The sequence below is a fragment of the Phyllostomus discolor genome, chromosome 5, assembly GCF_004126475.2.
Source record: "Phyllostomus discolor isolate MPI-MPIP mPhyDis1 chromosome 5, mPhyDis1.pri.v3, whole genome shotgun sequence".
NCBI classification, from domain to species: Eukaryota; Metazoa; Chordata; class Mammalia; order Chiroptera; family Phyllostomidae; genus Phyllostomus; species Phyllostomus discolor.
In genome coordinates, this window is record NC_040907.2 from 31,793,262 (window position 1) to 31,816,135 (window position 22,874).

The 22,874-nt window shown below is 43.3% G+C and overlaps 2 protein-coding genes and 1 non-coding gene across 7 annotated transcripts in view; 1 reads left to right on the forward strand and 2 right to left on the reverse strand.

Moving 5' to 3' along the window:
- The window catches only part of LRRC41 (leucine rich repeat containing 41), an 18,109-nt gene extending 4,034 nt beyond the window's left edge, over positions 1 to 14,075 (reverse strand). The window contains exons 1-4 of one of the 5 annotated variants that reach the window (XM_028513456.2): positions 13,823 to 14,075; positions 10,092 to 10,178; positions 8,903 to 8,973; positions 1,610 to 2,753 (exon numbers count right to left, since the gene is read on the reverse strand). In XM_028513456.2, coding sequence (XP_028369257.1) covers positions 1,610 to 2,753; positions 8,903 to 8,973; positions 10,092 to 10,178; positions 13,823 to 14,021 — 1,501 coding nt within the window. In that variant the 5' untranslated portion in view covers positions 14,022 to 14,075. Of the gene's footprint in view, positions 1 to 1,609; positions 2,754 to 8,902; positions 8,974 to 10,091; positions 10,179 to 10,305; positions 12,016 to 12,630; positions 12,971 to 13,276; positions 13,302 to 13,822 lie in introns of those variants that run through there. The other 4 variants (XM_036026021.1, XM_028513457.2, XM_036026020.1 and 1 more) reach the window with 4 other exon arrangements.
- Positions 14,076 to 14,354: 279 nt separating this feature from the next.
- On the forward strand, positions 14,355 to 21,165 carry LOC114498045 (cytochrome b-c1 complex subunit 6, mitochondrial). The gene is made up of 4 exons (XM_028514106.2): positions 14,355 to 14,519; positions 17,529 to 17,555; positions 18,316 to 18,477; positions 20,947 to 21,165. Exons 1-4 carry the CDS (start codon positions 14,466 to 14,468, stop codon positions 20,977 to 20,979), a joined length of 276 nt encoding a protein of 91 aa, XP_028369907.1. The 5' UTR covers positions 14,355 to 14,465; the 3' UTR covers positions 20,980 to 21,165.
- On the reverse strand, positions 17,280 to 17,399 carry LOC114498317. Its single transcript, XR_003684747.1, has one exon. It is a non-coding gene; the product is annotated as a small nucleolar RNA SNORA61 (small nucleolar RNA).
- Positions 21,166 to 22,874: the final 1,709 nt, after the last annotated feature.

A 22,874-nucleotide genomic window follows, 5' to 3' on the forward strand; every position in this document is an offset into this window, starting at 1 on the left:
ATAGATTGTAAAGCTAGAACCTGATGACCAAATACATTTGGAGTAAGAAATAATCCAGGTTTCTTTTGGGGCAACTGAGTCATCTCCTGCAACATCATTGATAAGATGTTCATGGTGAGATCTAGTGATCAACTGAATAAAGTCTGTAGCTTAGAAGAAATATCTGGGCTAATGTTATAGAATGGAAGGGTCTTAGCACAGTTGGCCTTTGCCACCAAGGGAATGGACGAAATTGTCCAGGAAGTGTGTAAATTGGGAGAGCTCTGAGGAACTTGAAACATTGAGGCAAGTAATGTCCAGACAAGAAAAAACATTTTGAGGAAGCAGGAATGAGTATTTCATGAGGAAGGCTGCTTAATGGCAAATGCTGCTGGGAACTAATGCGAGGACTGAAAAGCATATATTGAACTTAGCAACAAGGACGACCTTGGTGACTTAAATCTTCAGTGCAATAGTGGGTAAGCAAGCACAACTGGAGTGAGCTGTGAGAGAACACAGGTTTTCTGTGAAGGGTAGGAGAAAAGGACAGTAGTTAATAAGGGACAAAGAGAGGCGGTGGTAGATTTTGGTGGATACCTAACTGAATGCTTAAATGTTTGGGGGAGAGAGGGGAGACAACAGAGAGAAGGGAGGCAACAGTTAGTGGTTTAAAAGCATGGACTCTGGTGGTAGGCTGTGGGTTGAAATCCTGGCTCTTAACTTACTAGCCAGGTATCCTGAGCAAGTCACTTGACCTCATAAGGTTGTCAGGATTAAATTAGTTAACATAATGGGAATATTTAAAATATGCCTGACACATACTAAACAGTACATAAGAGCTCTTAATTCTAAGATATTTAAGAAACAGCTTTTCCTAAGTAGGTGAGAGGGTATGGGTCCAGAACACAGAAGTTAGTCTTAGGACAATGATCTCTTCCACTGTGGTAGAAGAAAGGATAAAAGCAGAGGTAGGAAAGTTTATAGGCTGGTTAATAAATGGAAAGAGTTTGTGTTTTTGCTCTGAAGTAGGTGAGGTGATCTGCTGAGAAAGGAAGACAGTAAGGGTTTAGAAGTGGTAGAGTGGTAATGGGAGCTTTGTGATGCAAAAATGGATTTAGGTTGGTAACTAGGAATGTATAGTAGCAACAATCTGCACAGCTTGATTTTCTCTAGCAGTGCTCCACAACCTAGGCAGATTGCTGGATTGTTGGAGTTGAAGCTGGCTAGCTGGGTACAATCAGGTAGGAAAAACTGCAGGTTGCTGGTCTGATAAAATGTTTCACAGCTCCTTGTCTGTACAGCTGCTTTTATATGACTGGTGGGAATCTAGCCTCGGCTTTGGCTGGGCTTGCGTACATTGTACTCACACCAGCCCTTGGATTGTCTACCATATCTAAAATGTGTTTTCTTCAGGTTCTCATTGCCTTTCAAGAACCCTTACCTCCAACTATAAAGCAAGCCCGCAGGCCTCATGTTTCTCTTCCCTAACACCAACAGTCTGCCACACCATGTGTGCTGTCTGGGCAGGGCCACACCTGCAGCTTCCTGATCATACCCCTGTACTCCACAGGATTGGGCACACAGGTGGTGCTACTGGGAGACCCAACCCCTGCCCCTCTAGGGCACTCACCATTATAGGATAGTGTGAGGCTCTCCAGAGACACCCAGGAGCTCAGCAGGTGGCACAGTGTCAGGGCTGCCTCTGTGGAGAGTGGAACTGTGAATAGCTCCAAGGTAGAAATGCTGCGGAATCTTTGGGAGGCCTCCAGGGCTGGAAGCCCCAGGCAGTTGGGATCTGACCCATCCAAAGCTCCACAAGCCACTTCCCCAATCTCCATCTCTTCCCCATCCTCCTTCTCACCAGCCACAATGAAAACAAAGTCATACAGGTCCTCAGACTCTGCACCAGACCCCTGACGAGTGCGAGCACCCTTCTTCCCTGTGGCCCGCTTAAAACGCTTTAGCGGCTTAGGCTGTGGGGCTGAGCTAGCTGGAGCCCTTTTGGATGCAGATGTGGAAGAAGAGGGAGAGGCAGAGGAGGTGGTGGCTGGAGCAGAGGGTGGCCACTTGGTGCCAGGAGCCTCATGGGAGGTGGCTGGAGGGTGCAGCTCCTTCTTAGGGTCTATCCCGCCTGCTCTCAGGCTCTCCTGTGTGCTGCGGCGAGTTACCCGAGTGGCAGGTGCGGCTCTGGCCGGCTGCTTGGCTTCACTCTTACGACGGGAAGCCATCAGGGCTGCAGCACATCGCTCAGCAGCATCCCTGCGAGGCCGACGTGAGCCGAGCAGGAGGGACCCTTCATCTCGGGATGGGGCCCGGCCTCGGGAGGCCTCTCCACAGAGGCGGCAGGGTGGGCCACCAGGACCTGGCTGCCAGAAGCCAGCACTCATGGTGAGGATAAGGATGAAAAGGGCTGACTCTGGCACAGGCCAGGAGTAGAGTGACACCTGGCTGACAGCCCCATGGTGAATAAGCTGATGCAACAGCTGCCGAAGTGACTGCTGAGCAGCCACATCAGAGAACAGCAGGTGGCGAAACTTGAGGGTATGCAGGGAACTGGCCAGGGTCTCCAGAACCCTGCGATTGGGCTCAGCCACCAGCTCAGTTGCACCCTGCAGCATGTTGCAGATGGTGAGCTGCCGGACATGGCGGGAGCTATGCAGAAGAGGTGAGAAACGCTGATCACAAAGACGCCTGTCAGAAGACACATCAATGGTTCCACGTAGAACATGGGAAAAAAAGGCCTCCATAAACTTGGCTCGCCAACACGTCACACTCTGAAAGCAGAGAACATGCCAGACAGCTGTGATACCAACAGCTACCCATGGAACCATCATACCAGTTTCCTCTCAATAGGTATGTGTTGTGTCAGGCACCATTATAAATAATTTATGCAAATTCATTTAATCCTTACTTCTTTGGGCATGTCTTATGATAAGCCTCATTTTACAGGTAAGAAAAACAAGGCCCAAAAGTTCTTACTGCCTGTGATTACACAAGGTTAAGTGGCAGAATCACGATTTGAGCCCAGGGGATTTGGCTCCAGAGACCAGTATGCTAAAGTGTCTCTCAGGTGAAAGTCACTCATTCCTGTAAATTCTTCCATGTTTGTTTCTAGAACCTGATCCCAACTTTCCATCCTTACACTACCACCTCTGTTCACAAACCTTACTACTTCACACCTGACTTCATTAATAATGAAGTCAATGTGCTCTCCCTGCTTCCACTTTCCCCATTCCAAACTTACACATGTCCACTGGATTTATCTTTGTAAAATACATCTGATTATATTATTCTGCTTTGGTTTTTTTGTACATTATTCTGCTTAAAAACTCCCAACATCATTCTACTACCTAGGGTTAATCTGAAGCTCCTCATCTTGGCAAGGAAAACCCTCCATAATATAACCTCTGCCTACCTGTTTTAAGCCTACCTCAGAAGCTTTATTTACCACATCTTACTCCATGAATGCTTTTCTCTGGCCAAACAGAGCACCTCACTGACCTAAACCTGCCTTCTATGTCCTTTCCTACTTCTGCTAGGTATACTCTCCATTGCCAAACCAAATAGATTTCCTGAAAGGACCTATTAACATGTCACACTCTGAGGCTGTTAGTATTTGTCTCTCCGTCCCCTCTGTCCTCCCCCTGCCTCTCTTATTGGGAATACTCAGATCTTAGACTTTGATAGACATGCCTTATGGTATTGAGTCTCTGTCTTTGCATGTCTTATCCCAAACAGATTAGAAATTCCTGGAAAGCAGGGACCAAATCTTAGATTTCTTTATTTTCTTCAAGGCAATGGTTATTTGCTTTGATGGATATGAGACTTCATCAAACTATTCTGATACATTTAAAAGAGCCTTTGAATGCAAGTGAGTTTGAACTTTTGGTTCACATCAGAATTTACTATGGGATTTTATTCCCCAAAATTCATACACCAGGTACCCAGACCTGGAGATTCTATTATGTTACATCTGAGGTAAGGTCTGTGCATCTTTTTTTTTTTTAAATAAACCTCTACAAAAATGATTCTGATGGTTATCAGAGGTTAGGAATTACTGCTATCACCCCAAAAGGACACAGTGAGACAAAGACTCCCCTAAGCTGCCATTCTCTCCTAAGGTGCGGTAGAAAGTCTGCTGACCTTGATATAGGTGCCAGCTCTGCTACTCTACTCTTGACTGTTCTAAACCTTTTCTTCTGTAAAACCTGCCTCACAGGTTTTGTTGTGAAGATCAAATAAGGCAGTAAAAGTTAAAGTACTTTGTAAACTATGAAATGTAAAATGTTACTTCTGCTGCTGTTGATAATTAGTTGAGACCGGGCAATGTGAAATGGACTGGAGGGAGGCAGGGCCTGTTAAGGAGGGTACTTATTCAGCCTGAAGTAAAGGTAGTGGGGGCTTGAGAGTTTCCCAAGACTAAAAGACACTTTGGTACTTACCCTGTCTCCATGCATTCCCCTCATACCAGAGTGATTCTCAGTCTATATCTTAGGTTCTTGGCAGGAGCTAGGCTCCTATTATTCTCAGGCAAAAGTGTCATTCCCTTTGCCCTCACTATCCCCCAAGACTGCCTGTGGTAGTTAGTAATGATCAGGAATGACTTAACGCTCGAGGTAACTGTATAGCAACAAGAAAAGGACCTCTCTCACCAGCAGTAATGCGAGGGCATTAGGGGAGTTGGAAAAAATAGCTGGCAACCAAATCTCGACTCATCCTTGAATAGAAACAGAGGGAGTATTCCTGAATCCAAATCCTGCCTCACTCTAGCACTCTTCCTACACATTGGCTGGCCCACACACATACCCTTGAAAAATACTGGCAGGTAACCCTGGCTAGGCTTCAACTTCACAAATGAGATAGTCAGATAGTTATTGTAGATCTGAGCCTAACATATGGACAAAAATGTGAACCAAGAGGGGAGTGGGGGGCTGGTGGTGGAAAAAAAGACAACTGTAAGGAAAAAAAAATGAACCAAGATATTGTGCCTGTTTCTGACCATAAGGCATGTGGAATATGTAGTTTAGATAACTAAATACTGGTTTTTTTTTCAGACATTTTATTGGTTGATGAAAACAATGAGTGAGAATATCTGAAACTGGAACACCCCAGCCATGATAATTGCAGTGAGAGCAGCATGACAGTGATTAGGAGCATGCAGTCCTCAGCCAGACTACCTCAACTTGAATCCTGGGTCTGCTGTTCACAAACTAGGCAAGTCACTCACTTCACCTCTTTCTGCCTTAATTTCATCATCTGTCAAGTGAGAAAGAGAACTATACATCGTAGAGTTGTGAGGACTGAATGAATAATAAAGTTAGTTATGACAATGATCTCAATGGCTTTTTTGTCATGAATCAATGCATGAGCAGACAGCAGTTCACTGCATTTCATTCCATCACTACTTTTTTCAAGAATCTATGCTAAAACTTCACAGCTGGAAAATACCTGAGAGATCTAGTCCAAGCCACTCATTTTGTGGACCCGTATACTGTAACTCAGACAATGCAAAGTGATTTAAATACTTGCTCTTCAGTCACAGAAGGATAAACGAGGCACACCAAAGAGGTGAAATGACATTTGCCTCCGACACAATCCTTGGCCTATCCCAAATGGACTGGCAGCTCAGGCATTGGTGGGGGAGGAAGAAGTGTGTTTGTATACAAGCTAGGGAGGATGAAGTATTTTCTTGTACTAAATCGTTACAACCAGCAATGTTCATAAACTACTGTCCACTGTTGCTTTTCTAATAATAGAAATATTGTTTTTGGAACTATAAAGAAGCAAATCAAAAATTGTGTAAACCAACAATTTGGAGTGTACATGTATGTATATGTGAATAGCTTTGATCACTTGGTCTTAGAACTTTGAGACAATTTAGAATTTTCAAAGGCTGGGTTTGTTTTTTTTTTTAACATTATAGCACCATATCATTAAACATTTTTATCACCATGTATTTAAGTATTTTTAGAATATGACTTTATTAATGTTTTGAAAATATGGATGTACTATATTTAATAATTCCTGTATTGTTATTTAAATGGTTTCTAACTTTTTGATATTAAACTTTGCTGTAATGAACATCTGGAGATGAATGGCTCTTGACAATTATCACCAGATTGCCCACCAAGAAAGCTATTACATTTTTGCTCCCACCAATAGCATATTAAAATGCGAGTTTTACTCACCCCTGGAATTACCTTTTAAAAGAAAACCAAATCAAAACAAGACTTTATAAGAAGTACAGTTTTACTTTCCTATTTTTTATTACTGAGATTGAACAGTTTTCATTTTATTTGGGATTTTTATGTATTTTGTAACTTGTCCAAGTCTTTACTCACTTTATTCCAATAGAGCCTTTGTCTTATTCTCTGTATCCCTTTGTTTTGCAAATGTTGTTGCAAACATTCTTTACCAGTTTATGTACCTTTTAAATTGTATTTATAATGTTGGCATTTTAGATGGTCAAATATGTCCATATTTTCTTATTCAATCCTGCCCATTTAATAATTAGCACTCTCCATCCTGACATTAGATAACCAGTAACCTTTATTCTTTTTTTAGTTGTTTTGTGCTTTTACTTTTTACAATTTAATCTTTGATTCATATAGAAATTATATAAATATATTATAAAGTGAGGCTCTAACTTTATTTTTCCTAAGTGGCTAACCAATTACTAGAGAACCATTTATTGAATAATTTGTTGTTCCAAATTATCTGTACTATTCTATAGATCTCTTAACACACACACACTAGTACTATACAGTTAGAAATACTATTGCTTTATAAGTATAAGCAGTCAGGGGCTATGTCTAACTTGTTCACCATTGTAACCCTAGAACCTAGTGCAGTACCTGGAACTGAGCAGCCACTCAATAACTGTTTTTGAATCATGAGTGAAGGTTACTGTCATGCAAAAGTGGGGAGAAGACACCCTCTGGAATAAATATGCTCCAAGTCAAGACCTCTGTCTACATGATTGCTAGGTCACCAAGGTTGGAGTTTCCTAAATTTCTGAAATGCTCTGTGACAAGAAAACAAAAGAACAAATAGACATTCTTTTTTAGGAAGTTTGAGCTAATGTTGAGGGAAAAAAGCTTTCTCCCAGAGAAAAATATTACAATCTCTATCACTGGCTACTCAACCAGACTGCTTGGGAAACACTGGAACAAACTGGGATAAGGAGAATCTCGTATTTCTTAAAAGGTTGCAGAAAGCCATTACTGTTTTCTAATATTCTGGTGTTCAATTCTCTTCCTAACAAGGCCTAACTCCTGAATATAGTGCCTGAGGGTTTTGTTGGGCTTTAGTGTCATCTCACTGAACTCCAGGGGTTGTGTCTAGATCTACAAGTGCAAAAGCTGAAAGATGTGAAGCTGAATGTTACTGAACCCAGTGTATCCCAGAAATGCAATCTCCAATTCCTGATAAGAGTTTGTCTTGTCATTTATCATATAAATCCAAGTTCAAATACTCCTTCCTAGAAAAGACTTTCTTGCTCCCCTTTCCCTCGGCCTCCTTGCTACTGTCAGATCACTTATCCTACCATAAATGATGTTATTTGTTCACAGATTTTTCCTACTAAACTGGTAGTTCCTCTTGATTAGGAATTGTGCCTATACTTCCAATATCTAGCATAAGACTTGGTAAGTGGCCCTGGCTGATGTGGCTCAGTGGATTGAGTGCTAGGCTGTGAACCAAATGGTTGCTGTTTTGATTCCCAATCAAGGCACATGCCTAGGCTGTGGGCCAGGTCCCCAGTTAGGGGTGCACAAGAGGCAAACCACACACTGATATTTCTCTCCCTCTCTTTCTCCCCGCCTCTCTAAAAAGAAATAAATAAAATCTTAAAAAAATAAATAAAAATACTATTTAAAAAAATACCTGGTATGTGGTAAGTTTAAGTAAATGTTTATCGAACTCAGTCTGTCCAGTCACCTAATTATGGAGCAACAAAATAAATTCTGCTTAAATGAGAGCTCCAGTGAGTTATATCTGAACCAATAAATAATAGAATCTCAAGGTTAAAAGGAACCCTAAAACTCCTCTTATTCAACCTCTCATACCATGCTGAATTTCCTTTGCAATACCCTTATGTAACTATCCAGGATCTATATGAACACTTGGAGATAGGAAACTTATTATCTCTAAAAATTAGCTTGTTTCATCATCAAGTTCACAGTTTAAAAGTTCTACAAAAATTTAAGCAAAAATTTATCCTCTTTTAGCTTCCACCCAGAAAAAGTCTATTAATCTCTTTCATGAGACAACCATTCAACTAATTCAAAACAGTTCGTGTTCCCTACGTCTTCCAAATGTGACTCACATGGTGTGGCTTTGACTTCTTTCTCCATACTCCAGGAGTAGCCTGGAGAACTAGCACTGCAGAGCTAGGCAGGTCTATCACCTGCCTTGTCCTCTGGCCTACATTATAGCTACATTAGTTCATGCAGCTCAGGGTAGTCTTTATATGAGAGGTTTTAGCATACTGTTGACTAAAACCCATTAACTTTTTTAAAAATATAAGTTGCTGCTAAGCCAGACCTCTCTACCCCCTACTCTGAGGTCATGCAACTGGAATCCTTTAGACTTAAGTGAATGGTTGGATTATCCTATTAAATTTCATCTTGTTAAGTCTGACCATTGTTCCAGCCTGTCGAGACCTCTAAGAATTGGGGTTCTGCCTTCCATTGTGATCACTACCTTACCTTGTTTTGTGTCACCTGCAAACACGGTGAGCAAGCAGATCAGTGACAAATGCCAAACGGTAAAGCACCTTATGACAAGCCATCAGAGCCCTCCTGCCAAATTCACTACAACCCTGCCCCCCTGCACTTTACCCATACTCAATTTATGTTTGTGTGCTATTCTGGCTTTCACTGTGCAAAGTCAGGCCAGAGTTCTACTTGGTGTCTTAACTTACTTCCAGACTGGAAGGCCTTGTCTTCATCAGCTCATCCCATAGTCGGCGCCAGATGGCCTGAGTGGAGAGGCCTGTAGGGAGAAATAGCACATTTACCTGGCCATCCCTTGGCCATGATGAATGAGTACATCAGCCTTTTAATGTTGCCCTCCTCTACATTTATAAGAGCTTCATGGCAAAGTGGTAAAGAGCACTGGTTATAAAGACAGACTGCCTGGGTTTAAATATCAGCAAACCACACTCTAGCTGTATGACCTTGGCAAGTTACTTAATTTTTTTGTACCTCAGTATCCTTATCTGTAAAATGTAGTTAATAGCTATTTCATAGAATTGTTGAAAAGATTAAATGAACTCTAGCTGGTGTGGCTTAGTAGATTAAGTGCTGGCCTGTAGACTGAAAGGCTGCCTGTTCAATTCCTGGTCAGGGCACATGCCTGAGTTGGGGGCCAGGTCCCTGGTTGGGGTATGGGAGAGGCAGTTGATTGATATTTCTTTGGCAAATCGATGTTTCTCTCCCTCTTTCTAAAAATAAATAAAATCTTTTTAAAAAAAGAACTAACATATCTAGTTAACCCCGATGTGCTAAGTGTGCTGTCCTAGGCACTTTACCTGAAGAAACTTATTTAATCTTTTCTTTTTAAAAAATATTTTATTCATTTATTTTTAGAGAGAGGGCAACAAAGGAAGAAAGAGGGAGAGGAACATCGATGTACAAGAGAAACATTGATCGGTTACCTCCTAACTGCAGAACCAGGCCAGTGACCTAGCCATGTGCCCTGACTGGGAATTGAACCAGCAACCTTTCAGTTGACAGGCTGGCACTCAGTCCCCTGAGCCAAACCAGCCAGGGTGATAAATGCTAGTTCTTAACAGATGTGTCCAATGAGGGACTTGGGAGGCCACTTGGTAAAATAGAAAAACTAAGATTCAGAAGATCTGGGTTCTAATCTAGCTTTGCTATTAACAGTGGTTTGCTATTAACTGTGGTCTCACTTTTGTTAGTACAATAAGCATCATATACTTGTTTTGTGTTTTACAGGACACTGTGAGGAATCAGATAATAAAGTAGTTGTGAAGGTACTTTTTGAAAAACATGAAGTTCTATGCAGGTCAGGTGTAATATTTACCTGAAGAACATTATGGTGCCTTGCTTACAATCACTGACTGAGAAAGAGAGAAAGGCACTCACCTTTCTTGAGGGCAGTTTCCTCAATCCTCTCCAAGTAATATATATTGAGCAGAGGTAAGATGCTTTGAAGTATTGGGCCTGGGAGGGCTACAAAAACCAAAACACAAAATTTACTTTTTTTTCTTCTAGGGTTCTAAGCATCTTGTGTCCTATTGGGGAAAAAAAATGGAAGAGCAGACTTCTCAATTGACAAATGGAACCCATAGAAGCCAACCTATGTCTAATTCAAACTCCAGTCCACTCATCTTCAGCCACTTAGTTGGCAGCTGGAATTTCTGGGCCATACACACTACAAGGGTGAGATAATCCCACAAAGCAATCTGATATACTCATTTAGCAGCTGGTCAGTTCACTTCTGCCCAAGCATAATGAACCATTCTGTATTTAAAAAGTCCTATTGAGTATGTATGATTAAAAAAAGTCCTTCATAATCTGGCTCTACTAATTTCTCCAACTCCCTGATTTGCCTCCTATACTTCAGCCACACTAAACTACATTTTTCAGTTATCTAATGTGTTACACTATTTTCTGCCTCTGTGAGTGAGATTCACTTTGTTAAGCTGTTTTCTCCACCAGGAATATCCTTACCACTTTCAGGATTCAAGTATCACATGCCCTTTATTAAGCCTTTTCTGAATTTTCTTCCCACTCTTCCAGGTTGGCTACTTCCATCCTTTGGATACCCACTACACCCAAAAGTAGTACTTTCCTATGAAGAATAGAAATAATTAGGCTCTACACTCAAAATTCAATATATCTGAAAAACAAAAACTGCTTGCTGACTTCCATAGATCAGAGAGGCATTACAGTATCATGGCCAAACAGTCTAGTCTCTAGAATTGCACAAAACTGGGTGAAATCCTGATTGTACCACTTAATTAATTGTGCATCCTTGGGCAAATTCACATCTTTGAGCCTAAATTTCCTTAATTTTAAAATGGAGATAATAATAACTATGTCATAACATTATTGTGAAAATTAAAGGAGATCATGCTTGTAATCTTTTTAAGGCCATGCTTGGCTTTAAGGCTCACTAAATGTTAGTGATTACTGTTCTTATCCTGTTAACAGCGTCTCTCTGTCCAGCCAAGAATAAGTTCGAAATCTTGGCGTATACCATATCTAAGGAAAACCTTGAAGAACTCCCATTCCAGGATCTCCTTTTATATTTATTTGTGGAATGACTGAATCTTGCTATCTAAGAATCTAGTACAATTCTTTGTACATAGTGTACATAGTGTTCTTGCTGAATGAAAGCACTAAATGTCTATGCTATTACACTAATGTAGGCTCTCTACTGTATTTAAGATAAGGTCCAATTCCATATACTGGCATTCAAGGTATAACAAATCTATTCTACTTTGCTTCCTCATTGTATCCTTTCCTGCTGCCTCTACTCCCTTTCTCCTCCTCTCCCTACACAAAGCAAAATTAGTCCGCAACCTCCAGGAAGCCCTTTCCTGACTGTTAGGCCACACAGAAACCTTCCTCCAAAACAGCACTACTTAGCGGGCCTCTCACTTGGCTCTTTTAAGAGGCCTAACTTGATTCAGCTTTCCCTGTGTGACTGTTGACCTGGGTGAGGCCCACAGGAGCTTTCTCCTGTCTCTTCAATCTGCTCCCCTTGGTTTAGCCATCCCCTCTCACAGCCACAGGGATTCTCATTCCCTATTAACCACAAACTCCTCTCTTCTTTTTTCTATTCTCCTCAAGCCAGGGTCTTCCTTGCTACTTTCCAGTTTACAGCTTTATCGCGTCCTCATCCCAATTTGGGGCCTCCACACCCAGCCCTCTTTCGTCCTAGCCAGGTTTAGCATCCTAGAGGCTCCGGGCTGACAGGGCCAGGTCCTGTCCACATTCTCAGGGACTTTTCTGAGCCCCCTGCCCAGCTCCACTGAGACTTTTCTCCTGTTCCCCATGGGTCAGCAGGACCCTTCTCTTCTCAGCTGTTAATTCAGAGGCTCCATAATCCCCTCCCCCCACCAGGCCCGACATATTCTAACAGTTTTTCCGCGGTACATAAAGACACAGGCCTCTTCAGGATTGGTGACCCATCCCCACCACATATCCCTGGGTCTCTTTAACCACTCTCTACAACCTTGGGAATATTCCTGGAGGCCCAAACCCCCAAATGCCTGGGCCTTTTCTCCACATCCCTCCTCATTGTGCAACCCAAGCCCCCACCCGCAGGACCTCAAGGCCTCACTCCTGACCTTACCAGGTACTTCCTCCTGGCGAAGACACCAACACCACTCCCGAGGCCTTCTCTGCAACCCTCCGCCCCACCCCCAAGGCCTAGGGCCTCCTTTCTCACCACCCCTCCCAGCTCTTCCCTAGGCCCTGGGCCCGGCCTGTAACATCCCCACCCAACTTCAGCCCTGGCCTCGGGACCCCACCCCCTCACACCACCAGTCTGTCAGGCACTACAGGCCCAAGGCCTCCCTTGTCCCCCATGTAGACGGGCCTATCCCCCAGAGGCCCTTACTTTCCCCTCCTTCACTCTATTAGTTGCCAAGACGCCAACCCGAGTTTTCCTCACCAGCGGCCAGGCTGCGACCGAGGGTACACACCCCACAGCCCGGCCTCCTCGCGCCCATCGGGCTGCAGGCCTACTCTCCTCCGTGACCCGGCCCAGCCCGACCTGCCGAGCTCGCAGGCCCACCAGCAAAGCCGTTCATGTTGTCCTCCCCGGCTCCTCATCCCAGCGCCGCAGGCTGCCCTGCCCGCCTTTGCTGCTCAGCCTGGGCGCTCTCCACCCGAGCCGGGCCCGTGGGTCCCCGCCGCTCTCAGGCCTGGGGCCTCCTTTCGCTCCCACTCCGACCAGGGCCTTCTAGCGGCGGTGCGCCCCCCGCCCCCAGTCCAGGATCCCGGGCCGTGGCCCCGCCCGGGGCCTCCTTGGCCCTTCCCGCCTGTCCGTCATTCGAGCCTCCCGGGATCGCAGACCCACTTCGGGCCTCCCTTCTCCCGCGTTCGGGTCCCTCCTCGCCGCTCGGGCCAATACGAGTAGCCTCCGGCGCTCCCTGCCTTGCCCGTCAGTCCGTCGCTCAACCAGCTAGGGACCCGAGGACCCGCTAGTCAGTTCGCTCCTCCTGCCCTGGGCCATCACACAGGCCTCGGCACCGGCACCCGCAGCCTTTACGCCTCTCCCTCTCACCCATCCCTCGCTCCCCAATCCAATGGGCTACATTCTTTCATCGGCTTGGCCTCCGGGGTCTCGGCACTCCGGGGTCTCGGTGTCTGTCAGGCATTTATCAGAGGCCCCGCGCCGTCAGTCAGGTTGGGTGGCCCCGGGCCTGGCCTCTTCGCCTTAGGCCGGGCCTCCCAACCTCGGCCCCCGCCCCCAAACACCGGGGCCATCCCTGCCCGTCGGCTCCACATCCGAGCCTTCCCAGCCCGGTCCGGCCCGAGTGTCAGTTCGGTGCCGAGGGCTCAGACCGTCAGTCCCGCCCCTGCCGTCCGAGCCCTGCCGGCTTTGCCCTAGCCCGGGCCTCCTGGCCTCGCCCCCCGCGCCCCCGGCCAGGCCGCGGTGCAGGTCCACCTGGCGATTTGGTCCCCGTCTTTACTCTGCCCAACCCGGCTAGTCACGGAATTCATTCTCCGACCAGACTGACTGCCTTCCAGTGCCCCGGGCTGGGCCTTGCCCCGGGCCTCCCGGCCTCGCCCCCCGTGCCCCCCGGCCGCAGGGCCGCCTCCGCTCGTTGCCAGAGGTAGCCCCTCACCCCGCGACTTACCCCACACCCCGCTCTCCAGAACCCCCATATGGGCGCTCACCGCCCGCCCGCACAGCTCGAACAGGGCGGGGGGAGCGCTGGGGCCCGAGGCCGAGCTCTTCGCTGGCGCCGCCTCCCGGGACGTGGCCTCCATGGTCGTTGCTGCCGCTACCTCACAGAACCAGCAACTCCGGGCGCGCCAGGCCTCGGGCGCCGCCATCTTGGGGAGGTGCGCGGGCCCGAGAGTGGCAGCCTCGGACCGCCATATTGAAAAGGTCTGCAGTTAGGACGGTTCCATCAGCGATGTAGGTAAGAATGAGAACTGTGCTAAAGAAACAATGAATAAATATGCATATTTTCAAAGTCATTTAGAAAATAATATCTTAAGTAAATCTGTATGTCAACATATTTGTGGCTGATGTGACTAAATGGGCATTTCTTCATAAATCCATTTCAGGTCCAAAATACCAGATACCCCTATCTTCTCCCTACTGACGGTGGTACATGCCAATCCGAGCGTGTGTTCGCGACTACGACGAGTCTGCCGCACTTCCGGCCATATCGCCGGATATCCGCTGAGTGACCCTTACAAGTCCTTTTTGATTTTGAAGTGGAAAAGGTGTGGATTTTACTGCTGGTATTGGATCTATAAACGTAGCGGGCCATGGGGTTGGAGGATGAGCGAAAGATGCTGACCGGGTCCGGAGATCCCAAGGAGGTAAGACAAGGCGATCGATTCGACCCTATGTCAAGGGTCAGGACCTAGTCCGCAAAACACTCCCGGAGCCCCTTTGGCCCTGCTTCGCTTGCCCTAGAGTTTGCTGGGTCGGGAGAGCTGGTTCCCTGGACCCTTCCCCAGAACTCGTCAAGTGACCTTGGGCAAGTAGATGCCTAGTCTTTCTTTGGGTCCCGACCTCCCCATTCTATGACTATGGTGAAGGTTTAACGAAAGCGGAAACTATGTGTTGACTGCTTTTGTAAAAATAGTATCTGTATTTTTAGTCAGTCATGTGTCCCTGATTTGACAGGTTTGGGGAGCAGGAATCCTTGCCACATCTGTGGAGGTTCCGGAGATCTGGCTTTACACTAGTTTCTGTGAAAAATTGTGTTGTTGTTTTTTTTTTATCTCTTTGTGGGAGCCTGGGGGCGGTATCTTTGGGGACAGTGTAGGAATGTGCAGTATAATTCTGTGACGAAAGAGAGCTCTTTCCTAGAGTAAAAATACCAATGTAGTAATAATTATTGACTGCTTACTACTTCAAGTGTTAATTTATGCGTGCTAATTCGTTTAAGACACACAATAGTCCTCTGAAGTATTAGGGACTATCATTGCCATTTTACAGGTGAGGAAACAAGTGTAGAGAGGTCAAGTATCTTCTCTAAGGACACACAGCTAATAAACCATGGAGCCAGGAACTGACCCAAGCAGCGTGGTTCCAGAGTTAAGACTCAGCCATACTGCTATACAGATCTACAGAAGCCAGCTAGCTTTTGTTTCCAGTCACATTTCCTATCTATTTTCTGTCACTTTGGGGCAGCTATTTTGCACATATGGGTTCAGGATAGTTGGAAACTAGTTTATCCTGTAATTTTCCCTAGTATTATTTTCAGAGAGAGGACCAGGAAGACATGGAGCCAACCTTAGGAAGTTCAGGGAGTATACCAGAACCTTCAGTAGGGCTCACCACAGTAGATGAGAAAAAGAAAGTAGATAAGTGGTCGATTTAAAATTAAGAAAATGGAACTCCTTTATGAAGAACCCATACTTGTTGGAGATTAAATCTTTTTATTTAGTGTGACATTGGCTTTTCTCATTGACTGGAAATTTGACATTAAGTAGTCCATATTCAGACTTGTTTTTGGATTTGTTTTTCCAAAACAAGCCATGATACTTTTGATGCAATATTATCAATGACACAAAACAATTAATATAGTAGTATTGCTAATAGGAAAATAATATAAAGGTCTAGCTCCTAGAATGACTAATTTCTGATTTCTAACCCAGGCAGAATGTGATTTTTGTTTTTTGACAACTTTATTAGTATGAGCTATATATTTATCTAAGAGCATGGTTAAGAAGCCTTATTTAATGAAAAACTAGAACTTTACATCCTAAATAACACCTTTATGTTTAGAAGAGATGTTTGCCAATTGTAGGAATAAATAGCCTGGGTTACAGCTGAACCTGCCCTACCCTCCCCAGCTTCATGGGCTTTAGTCTTCTCCCTGAAGGGCATGGTAGAGAATGAGTCAGATTGTGTTGGAATTTTGAAAGCATAAAGAGGGATTGCTGAGCTAGTTCTTTTATTTCCCTCTATACCTTTTCTTTCCCTTCTTCCAAATGTGGACACGTGTGTGACAAGTTGAAATACTGATCAGATAGACTCTGCTATGCCCCAGATTTAGGCCTAAGCTGATGTTCCCACAGGGAATATTTTTTTACACTGCTCCCCTTGGAAGAAAGGAAACTAAGTTTGAGATTTTGCACCAGAATCAGAAATAAATAGAAAGGGCCTGCTATTTCCAAGCTTGTGAATAGAGACATGTAAATACCTTATATGATAGTCTACTTAAGAGTCCTAGGAGTTCCACAAGTCAAAGAGTATTGGCCGTAACCATCTTTAGTTAGACTCTGGTTAAAGAAGAGATTAGGTTGACCATTTTCATATTCCCAATTCAAGTTCAGAATCTAGAAAAAAATGTTAGTTTTCTTTCTAACTTGGTTTATAATATAAGGACTAAATTTAGCTATTTCTGGTAATAATGGGACCCACCAGACTTTAGAAGAAAATACTTTTTAAAATTACGTAGTTTCTATATGAACATCTGGCAGCTTGAATCGATATCAGAAAAAGTCTAATTAGTGTTATCTCTCAATTGGGAGCCAGCCCCTCAAGACTGTTGTGATTAATCAAATCATTGTAGATACGAAAGTACTTCATAAACTTTATAGTGTTGTGCATGCTTTATGTTTTTGCTAATGAAAGCGAGATAGTATGTCCTTGTTGAAATGAACCAGGATTTGTTTTAACCAGGTATGGTAAGTCCACATAGAGAAATGCCTGGGCCAGCCAGGAGCAAAAGGAGCAAGGGAAACCAGACCTTTGGTTTCTGAGGGAAGGAGTGGGTGAGGCAGGATAGGCAAGCTTTAGCAAGTTTAGGTTGGGTGGTTTGAATCCTTTCAGTGGGTTCTGGGCTATAGGGGTAGTCCCTCTGTTGTTTGGCACTTGGCCCTGGAGTGATTAGGGCAGGTACAAGAATTGGTTTAGTGTAGGAGAGTTAGATAAAGGAAGTGGTTAGTGGTAAGGGTTTTGGATTGGTTGTTTTGCTTACGGGAGGCGTGCCCCCAAGATGAGTTGTTTACTATCTCTAAGAGTAGCCAGCCAGGAGAGGGGCAGTCTCTGCAGGATTGGCAAGCCCCCTAAAATGTCAAAGCATCATAAAATACAGAAATTTTTTTATTCTGTTTTATTTTTTACCTTGTTTGAAACTAGCCCACACACTACAGAGCTGTGAGGCCAGCTTCAATATTACTTTTCTTCTTTTTATGACCAAGACTGGTGTTCAAATCTGAGCCGGAGGGTGAAATACAGAAATTTTAAAACATGATTAATATAATGTTTATCTTCAGTAATTACAAGATCAGTGTGATTGGGAATATATATATATATATATATATATATATGTCATAAGATTGCTGCTGACATTAATTTTTTTTTTTTTGTAGGAGGAAGCGGAGGAGGAGGAATTGGTGGTAAGAGCTGTCTCAGGTTTGGAACCATCCCAGTAAAAGGAAGTTTGAGCTTTATGAAATAGCTTTATGAAGCATTTTTTAAGGAGTCCTTATTGTAGACACCTTGGAGAGAATGGGAGTGGGAAAAGCCTTTAATAGTTCCTTCCTGTGGAGTAGAGTACTTGGCAGGTGGGCCTGGGAAGCTGAGTCTTTTCTGGGTTTTGGGCTTCTTTAGTTGTGTCAGGGAGCAGGGCAGCATCTTGAGGACCTGACACTTAGTCATCTGCTATTGGTGGTTCAATAAATAATTCTGGAAGGAACTCTTCTTGGATGGTTCTTCTGTGTTAACATTGCCTTTCTAGCTGGGCAGCTGAGGTGTGTAGGCCTTGCTGTCAGATGACGGGAATTGAAATTCACAGACATTACATATCCCCAAATGCTCTGTTAACAAGTAAGGCCTCCTGTAGATGTACTTCAATTTTGGCCAGGTTTCCTTTACCACCTTGTTTTTCAGATAGGACTGAGGCTTTCACTGCATACTGGCAACCTGGAAAGGCAGGACTATGAAACTTTTCCCTACTACTTACCATCAAAATTGAATGGGAGACCCCATTCTGCCATTTCTGGTGGCAGTGTGGCTCTGCCAGCTGGCCTTCTGTACGGTAATGAGGCAGCTTCAGAGGCAGCACCTTGGTTTGGTGGTTGTATTAATGAAAACATGTGGTTTGGGGATTGCCTTCCCTAAAACCTCCATTTGGTTGTTTGTTTGTTTCTCCATCAGGATCCCCTAACAACAGTGAGAGAGCAGTGTGAACAGTTGGAGAAATGTGTAAAGGCTCGGGAGCGGCTAGAGCTTTGTGATGAGCGAGTATCCTCCAGGTCACACACAGAGGAGGATTGCACGGAGGAGCTCTTTGACTTCTTGCATGCAAGGGACCACTGTGTAAGTCAGCCTGAAGTCAGGAAGGGGGAAAGCTTACAGTGGCTGGGGATGACTTGGTTCTGACAACCTTTGCATCCTAGCATTTACTGTGGCCCAATATATATCAGTAGTAGTACTGAGCACTTTACATAAGAAATCTTACCTAATCCTACCACTTTCACTGGAGGCAGGTATTATTATCCCTCCCCTGAGCCTCAGAGAAGAGATGTAATATCTTAACTTATACTGCTAAACAGTGAGGAAGCTGGATTTTGTACTTTTAAGTAACAAGCTATTCTCTGAAATAATTTATATCCTCCAGTGTGTCTTTTATATAGAAGTTGGTCCAAAAAGTTTTTTTTTAAAGTAAACTTGTGTTTGACTCTCTTATGTATAATACTAAGGTATTTTAAATTATAGGGAAGGCAAAGTTTGATATGGTTGCTTATCTTAAAACATTGTGTAAGCATATGAAAAGATGTTCAACACCATTAGCTATCAAGGAAATGCAGGTCAAAACCACAATGAGATACCACTTCATATCCACTAAATTGGCTCCGATGAAAAAGATAGGTAACAAGTATTGGCCTATGTGGAGAAATTGGAAACCTCATACATTGCTGATGATGAAAACATAAATTGGTACAGCCTGTGCAAGACAGTCTGGTGGTTCTTTGAAAGGTTAAACATAGAGTTACTATATGACCCAGCAATTTTGCTCCTAGGTATATATATCTAAGACAATTGAAAACATGTCTACATAAAAACCTGCACACAAATACTCACAGGAACATTATAATTGCTAAAAAGTAGAAACAACATAAATGTCTATGAACATGCATATAATGAAATATTATTTGGCAATAAAAAGAAATCAAGCTCTTTACCCAAAACTCTAAACACAGATCACCATATTGAGCCAGCAGTTCCACTTCTGGTTATATACCCAAAAGAACTGAGACTCTGTTGAAGGATTTGAAGAAGATATTTGTGCATGCATGTGTGTAGCTGCATTCACAAAAACCTGAGTGTCCATTAATGGATGGATGGATAAACAAAATGTGATAGGTACGTGCAAGGAGATATTACTCAGCCTTAAAAAGGAAGAAAACTGACACATGCTACAATATGAATGAAACTTGAAGACATACTAAGTGAAATAAACCAATCACAAAAGGACAGATACACTTCCAATTATATGAGATACCGTAGTCAAATTCATAGAGACAGAAAGAATGGTGGTTGTCAAGTGCTAAGAGGAATTACTATTTAATGGGTACAGAGTTTCAGTTTAGGAATGTGGGAAAATTCTAGAGATTAATGATTTCAGGACATTGTGAATATACTTAATGCCACAACAATGTATTGTTTAAAATGGTTAAAATGCTAAGTTTTATGTTATTTAAATATTTTTATGAGCAAAGCACTAGATTAAGATCTGAGAGTGAAATAGGCATGGTCCTTTCTTTCACTGAGTTATGAGCCAGAAAATGGTTAGTGAACTGGTAAGTCTCTTGGGTCTAAGTGTCTTAGGATAGCCTTCACTGACCCCCTTATTTATTTATAGATGTTATGTATGTATTTTTAGAGAGAGGGAAAGGAAGGGAGAAAACGAGGGAGAGAAACATCAATGCAAGAGAGAAACATTGATTGGTTGCCTCTTATACCCTGACTGGGGACCAAGCTAACAACCCAGGCATGTGTCCTGACCTGGGGATTGAACTGGTGACCTTTTACTTTGTGGGAGGATGCCCAACTGAGCTACACAGGTCAGGGCTGACCCCCATATTTAAAGATGATAGGCTCCCTCCGCCCCATTTTATTTTCCTCAGTATTTATCACTATCAGAAGTAACCTTATGTGCCCTGACTGATGTGGCTCAGTGGGTTGGGCATCGTCCCACAAACCAAAAGGTTGCTGGTTCAAACCTGAGTTGCAGGCATATGGATTGGGGTGTGCAAGGTGGAACTAATTGGTGTTTCTCTCCCTCTTTTTCCCCTTCCCTTTCCCTCTCTCTAAAAATTAAAATCTTTAAAAAAAAAAGTCTCATGTGTATATTATATTTCTGTTATTCTCTAAGTTCCATAAGAGAGAGAGATATTGTTGTGTTTACTATTGTAACTCAGCACCTAGGACAGTCCCTGACATTTAGATGTTGTATAAATATTTGTAGAATTAATAAGCACTGTGATATGGGGGTATTATGTTTCTGTGGGGGAAACAGAGGGACAGATTTGTGTGGGGATAGGGCTTGTTTAGAGAAGGCTTTTATTTTAACTTCTAAAGGAAAAGATAAAAAAACTGGAAAAGAGAGTTCCAGGTAGGAAGGAGATTCGGGTAACTGCAGGGAGCTCACTACAGCCCAGGAGGGTGTGAGTATGTAGGAAGGAGTGGGGAGTGATATGGGGAGTACCGTTCCAGATCATGAAGAACCTTGTAAGCCTTGGCATTAAAGCTGGTAATTAATGACGTCTTTCCTTTCCTCCATAGGTGGCCCACAAACTCTTTAACAGCTTGAAATAAATGTGCAGACTCATTTACCCATGGGCACCACTGAGGCATCAGGACATTTCCTCGTGGTTTTGAACATGCCATTTGTTTCTTATTTGTGTAACTAAGTTCATGCGAACCTCATGGATTTGCTTAGGCAATAGTTCCCATGTAATTAGCAGTGATTCCATCTTCAATAAAGTCTAGTAATCTACAGACCTTTCTTTTATTTAGAATTTATTTGAAAATTTCAAACACAGGGATAGAATAATAAACAACACCTCTGTACCCATCAACTAGCATGAATCTCTTTAATGATAAGAACTTTATTTTTTGTTTACTTTGATGCCTTTATCACGTTTAAAATGAGCAATAGCCTTGTTCACAACAATAGACTTGCATGGTTCAGTTGATTGGGTCGCACTGCAGAGCGAAGTGTTGCTGGTTGGATTCCTGGCTGAGGCATATGCCTGGGTTGCTGGCCCAGTCCCCAGTTGGGGTGCATGCAGGAGGTGGCCGATCAATGCTCCTCTCCTTCTTTTTCTCCCTCCCTTCCCCTTTCTCAAAAAATAAATTCTTTAAAAAAAAATAATAAAATGAATAATAATTGCTTAATACCATTATTAAATACCCAGTTCATACTAAAGCTTATCTCTAAAGTGTCTTGACAGTTTTTGATCTCCATGTCCAACAGGTTGCTTTTCTTAAAAAAAATTTTTTTTTGATGTCCTGGCTGGTGTTGCTGAGTGAATTGAGCATGGACCTGTGAACTGAAAGGTAACAGGTTCAATTTCCAGTCAGGGCACATGCCTGGGTTGAGGGCCACTTCCCCAGTTGGGGGGCTGTGAGAGGCAACTGAATATTTCTCTCCCTCCCCCTTTCTAAAAAGTAAAAATCTTTAAAAAGTAATTCTAAAAAAAGGGGAGCGAGAAGGGTGTAGGTTTGTGGAGGGAGGGGTACTAGAGTGTAAGGTGAGAAAAGATCACCTGGGTAGACAGTGCTGGCAGTGAGAGATTGGTTACATACATATAGGTTGGATTGATCCAATAAATAAATATATTGAAGATAATGGAAGCTAACAAAGAATGAAGCTACAAATATGGAAAAGGAAAAAAAAATGAACTCCTTAGTGTTAAGGTATAAACTAAATAAATATAGATTTCAATGTAAGTAAATGTAGATGCCAATATGTATACATGTAGGGAATGTATACATATATTCCCTAGCTCAGCCCACAAAGAGGGAAGGCATCCTTCCCCAGTAAAAGGAACAGGGCCCCTTGGAGAAATGGGTGATTCCAGAGCTAGCATGGAAAATACAAGTAAGCTTGGAACATTTTGTTCTAGAAAGGAAGTGCTCAAAGAATGACAGGAACATGTCCAAAGTATATAAAACCACTAGTTAAGTTTGGGACAATTTTGAGCATCAAAATATATGATGATAGTATAGATTATAGCCCACTGAATAAAATAGGAATCCATGAATCCATACAAATATAAATAAGTGAATCAGTTGAAAGTTTGGTGAAGAAGGCAATACAAAATAATTACAAAAGGAGAAAGTACACTGGAGAAGCTTGGCAGGGAGTAACTTGGATTAAAGCTGACATCACCAGTAATGGGACAAAACTACCACCTACAGACAGCAATGAGGAAAAAACGCATCACTAATTCCTGCAAAAAAAAAGTTTAACCAGATAAATTGAGGGACATTCTATAAAATTAGACTGTATAGAATAATACTACATGAAGGATGTGAAAGTCAAGGAAAAACTGAATAACTATTCTAGATAGGAGACCAAATAAGACAACCCTGGCTGTTATGGCCCAGTGGTTGGAGCCTCATCCTGGAACCAAAGGGGTCACGGGTTCAATTACTGGTCAGGGTATATACTTGGGCTGCAGGTTCGTTTCCAGTCTGGGTGCGTA

What these genes read in the sequence shown, in the direction of transcription:
- LOC114498045 (XM_028514106.2), top strand. Translation starts at nt 14,466, where the DNA reads ATGGGGTTGGAGGATGAGCGAAAGATGCTGACCGGGTCCGGAGATCCC. An exon ending in GGTCCGGAGATCCCAAGGAG is followed by an intron (nt 14,520 to 17,528) that starts GTAAGACAAGGC and finishes TTTTTTTTGTAG; the next exon opens with GAGGAAGCGGAGGAGGAGGA. An exon ending in TGCATGCAAGGGACCACTGT is followed by an intron (nt 18,478 to 20,946) that starts GTAAGTCAGCCT and finishes TTTCCTCCATAG; the next exon opens with GTGGCCCACAAACTCTTTAA.